Here is a 4,521-nt window from a genome sequence, read left to right as displayed (position 1 = left end):
GAATTCCAGCTTTGCACTCCAAATCCCCGTTTTTATAGACTTTTCCGCTGAAGTCTGCTCCTGCCCGGGGCATGCCTGTGTAACCGCTCCTCTCTCTGCATTCCTCAGATTCTTCTTCTGCTTGAGACGCTGGATTGAAGAAGGGATCTGAGGTTCCCTGGTGGAGAAAGGGAGGCGAGGAGGAGGAGAAGGAGGTTTCCCTTGGACTCTAAGCTGTCAAACCAGAGAACCAAACCATGTCACAGGTCATACAAAACCACGTGTTGCGTGTTGGACAGACCGTGTGTGTTTCCTCACAGGAGGAAAGCAAGAGCTTGCACCCGGCGGGGTACCCGGGCTGCTCTGTGCTGCCCATGAAGTACGGCTACTACTCAGCGGAGGGCTGGGCTGACCCGGCCGTGGTGGTGCACACCAACACACGCCTGCTTCCCAACGCAGGGCTGTATGGAGCCCGACCCGTGTTCCAGACGGTGGCTGCTCACACACAGGGGAAGGGGCAGCAGGATGCCTCTTTGGAGAAGCCCACTGCCCCATGTCAGTCAAAGCAGGAGGAGAACATGGATCCAGAGACCCACCTGGTGTCTCCTACCTTGGACATATCAATAGAGAGTCTCAATCAGCTGATCCTAGAAATCGATCCAACCTTTCAGCCTCTCACCTGCGAGCTGGGGAAGGATGTGGTCCAACCTGCTGCTCAGGGTGACGCCGCTGCCACCAAGAAACAGGATCCAGAAGCAACAGGTGAGGCACAAGGTGCTGGTGGTGCGGTGGAGCCAGCGCAGCTCAGACTTAATGAAAACCATTTGCAAGAGGCAGAGTGAAAGTCCACAGCAGAGAGGTTGGTCACACCAGCCCCAGCCACCTCTTCTGTGGGCAGGATGAGGTCCTCTGCTCCTGGGGTGGGCTGGAAATGGCCATCAGTGTCATCTCCCACCATTCCCAGTGGGGTCAGTGTGGGACACAGTCTCCTGACATCAGGGTTCATATAAAGGAGCAGGAGAACAGACTGTGCATCCAGGCTCTCTGCTTAACTCATGTCCAGATAGCTCAACACAATCCAAAGGAAAACAGGGACAAGAGCCTTTAATTCAACCTCCCGTTTGTTTCCCTGCGTTTGGAGAAAACATTTCTCATTAGAAATGGGATTTGTAGCTCTCAGAAAACACCTAATCCAAGTTGTCACCATCAGTGAGCGGGGACAGGCGCTGACCCTGGTGTGACATGGTTACCCTCCCAGCAGAGCCCTGGTTCTACCAAAGGGCAGCGGAGCCTTTCCCAGGGTCATCTGTGACCTGTGGAAGCACAAGGATTTGAAGCCAGATTTCCAAAGCCTTGGGCTGAGGTACTGAGCGTTACACAACCATCCCATTTAAATGTTCCCAATCATTTTGCCAGGGAAATTCTTTTTGCAGGGCTCGTGTGCTCCTCCAGCAGCGTACCTGGCACACGCAAGGCAGGACATCAGCAGCACATACCAACCCCCTCTTTCTGCTCTCAGGGTGCCTTACGTGAACCCTTTTGCAACACTTCCCTGTCATCCCTGCGATCCAAAGCTGTGCTCCCTCTGCTGCTTCTGATCCAAGTGCTCTGGTGTGCTGGAGGACAGATCTGTTGATGGTTTAGGTGACTAAAAATCCAGCCTCATTGCTTCTGAAAAGCTTTATTGCCTATCTGCATCTTTAGAGACGGAAATACCTTGAAAATCTGTCCCGAGGCCTCTTTCTAGAGAAAGGTCAAATGAGAGGATGTTAAAGGCATGAAAACAATTCTGTTCTCCCTGAGCCCTCATGCAAAGGTCTGTGGGGCTGGAGGAGGACGAGGTGCGTGTCCACACGTTCCCTGAGCTGCAGCACTGGCAGGTGTCAGGGTCCTGATGCTCCAACGGGGAAGCAGCGGAGTCGGGGAGCGCAGGAGCCGGAGCGGTGTGAGCACCCCACGGGGCTTGGGAGCAGGCGGCATCCCTGCTTCCTACTGGGATGGAAGGGGGTGGCCTTGCAGATAAAGTACTGTGACAAAGTGCAAGTTCAGCTCTTGGCTCCTCAGACTCATGTTTGGAGGGTTCAGATGCTGCTTCTTCCTTCAGGCATCGCCCAAGGGCTGGAGTCCCAAGCAGCTCGGCAGGTAGCTGCTGGTGGTTTGAAAATCTGGCTCCAAGTGTGGAACTGAACATCTGGGAATCTGGCCCTGAACTCACTGGGAAAAGCCTCACTTCAGCTTTCATTTTCTTCTAACGGCTCTTCTTTTTTACACAAACTTCCTTCTGCTGCACAGCATCCCTGTCGTGATGTGAGGGCTGGCAGGAGCCTGGTGGTGCCTGGAGTCCACGAGAGGAGCTTGTTCTTGTCGAGTGGAAAACACGAGGAGAGCTTTTAACATCACAGGTGCTGCAGCAATAGGAGACACGTTCATGACAGTCACCAGCTCCCTTGGTACTTGTTCCTGCAGGAGAGGAGAGGGTCTCAGCTTGCGTGACAGCTGGGCTCTGTGTTTGCAGCACTTCTGCCACTCCTTGATGCTGAAAAATTTGCCAAGCTCTTGAGCAAATATTTGAGGTTTAACCACACCTGATAAGCAGGAGCAAAGGCAGAGAAGTAGGAGGCAAAGGGCCTCGTTGGCCCAGTGCACAGAGGCTTTTCAGTTATTTCTTGAAAGGACAATTAAAATCCCCATTTCTTTTCCCCTTTTGAGGGAGACATTGACAAAAAGATTGATGCTGATCCCATCCCACACTGGGATGGGCAGAGAAGGGGCTCGGAGAGTAACTTTTGTACAGACTTGTGCTTTTCCTGCTCATCAAGTTTTGTGCCCCAGAGGTCTGGTTGTTCCTTGTAGGGTCTGCAGTGCTTGGCAGTCAGCAGCTCTGCCTGGCCAGCTGCCCTCACCAGTAAGTCCCAGGGTAGGAACGAGAAACACCAGCTGCCAGGGAGCTCCGGGCTGTTGACATCAGTTTTTCATTGCTGCACCAAAAAGGTTTTCCTCTCTCCAAGCAACACCTTTAAGAAGAGGAACTTTGCTGAACTCCATGGCAGGGCAGGAACCAGGAGCTGAAAACAAAGCTGGGCAGGTTCAGACAAGAAAGCAGGCACATGCTTCCAGCAGTGGATTAACCTCTGGAACAGCTTCCCTGGGGAGGGGATGGACTCACCATCTCTGAAATCAAGTCTGAGGGTCTCTCACTAGAAGGATCTTCCAGCTCAGCCAGAAATTATGGCCTCGCTCAAGGAACCCAGTGACTGATGTGCATCCGGTACCTGGGAGCCAGGCACCCCCTTGGCCTGGCCATGAGGTTTCACAGAAGCATGTGATGCTCTGTCACATGTGTTACCTTATAAACAAAGGCAAGGAAAGGGGTTCAGAGATGTCCTGCTGCCCTGAGCCTGGATGGAAGAGCAGGAAGAAACCCAGAGCAGGGCATGGGCACAGAAACTGCCTCGGAAATGATTTCTCCACTAAATGCAGGATGGGAGGAGGGAAGGGAGAGCAGCTGGCCCCTGTCCTGAGCTTACTGCTGGGATGGCCAGTCCCTTAGCTGGCACCTAAAGCCTTGTAACTGCCCTTGTGCCACGTGGCTTCCCTCTGCCTCCCGCCCCACAGCCGCAGTGCGGATGGAGGGGACGATGGTGCGGATGTCCAGCCGTGTCTGGGGGCTGGGTGACATCCCCCTGTGCTCCTCTGCCAGCTCAGAGGGTTTGCAGGGCCACGTGCCATGGGCACCCTCCGAGCCTGATGCCATCCCTGGGGGGAACAGGCAGATGTTTTTCTCCTGAGTCAGGTACAAACAGGGCGGCTGCTGGAGGAAACACCCGCCTGGCGCTGCAGGTCTCGGCGGCTGGGCGATGCTGGCGAGGGGGGGTCTGTGCAGTCAGACATGACCGTGTGTAACCCCTCTTCCCTGGGCACACGCCAGCACCGGGGTGGGTCGCTGTGGCTTCGTGTCTGTGAAGAAATCAGCCCTCAGAAGGTCCTAATGAAGGCCAGTGTTGGGCCGTGGGGGTCTCCCTGCAGAGCCCGGGGGTCCTCTCCTGAGCCCAACAGCCCTGCAGACCAGAGCCAAAATAACAGCAAGAAGAACAGAGATACACGTGCCTGACAGAGCTTAGCTAACGAACCCGACCTGACCACTGAATGGGTAACGACCTCCTCTTTCTCCCTGCAGACATCAAATACATAGAGATGACACCAGGCAGATCCGTGTGCCCCGAGCTGCTGCAGGGCTCTGCCAGCCCTTCGGGGACACCGTTCTCCAGGTCCCCCCAGGACACCAGCTTCCTGCCCCACAAAGGGGGGTTCAGAGGGAACTACAGCACCAGTGGCAGCCTGTCCCCCGCCCCCCCGGACCCTTCCAGCCCCAGGTTGGGCGCACGGAGCTGTGCTGCCTCCCCGACCCGCAGCAAAGCGTCCGAGCGCGTCGCTGTCCCCCAGCAGCGCACGGCTGGACAGACGGACAGCATCTCCTACGGCCCCGGCGCGCTCGGCACCTCCCCGGGCTTTGACAGTTTGCTGAAGCCAGTGCAGGTGGTG

At 55.6% G+C, this 4,521-nt stretch overlaps 1 protein-coding gene across 1 annotated transcript in view; it reads left to right on the top strand.

The window, feature by feature from the left end:
* The first annotated feature begins 236 nt into the window (after positions 1-236).
* The window catches only part of TNS4 (tensin 4), a 10,872-nt gene continuing 6,587 nt past the window's right edge, over positions 237-4,521 (top strand). Inside the window, exons 1-2 of the mRNA XM_029085671.1 lie at positions 237-741; positions 4,157-4,520. Coding sequence (XP_028941504.1) covers positions 237-741; positions 4,157-4,520 — 869 coding nt within the window. The remainder of the gene's footprint in view (positions 742-4,156; position 4,521) is intronic.

This window comes from Antrostomus carolinensis, unplaced genomic scaffold (genome assembly GCF_000700745.2).
Source record: "Antrostomus carolinensis isolate BGI_N321 unplaced genomic scaffold, ASM70074v2 scaffold25750, whole genome shotgun sequence".
NCBI classification, from domain to species: domain Eukaryota; kingdom Metazoa; phylum Chordata; class Aves; order Caprimulgiformes; family Caprimulgidae; genus Antrostomus; species Antrostomus carolinensis.
Note: the sequence above shows the minus strand (reverse complement) of the source record. Positions and strands in the feature narration are given on the sequence as shown.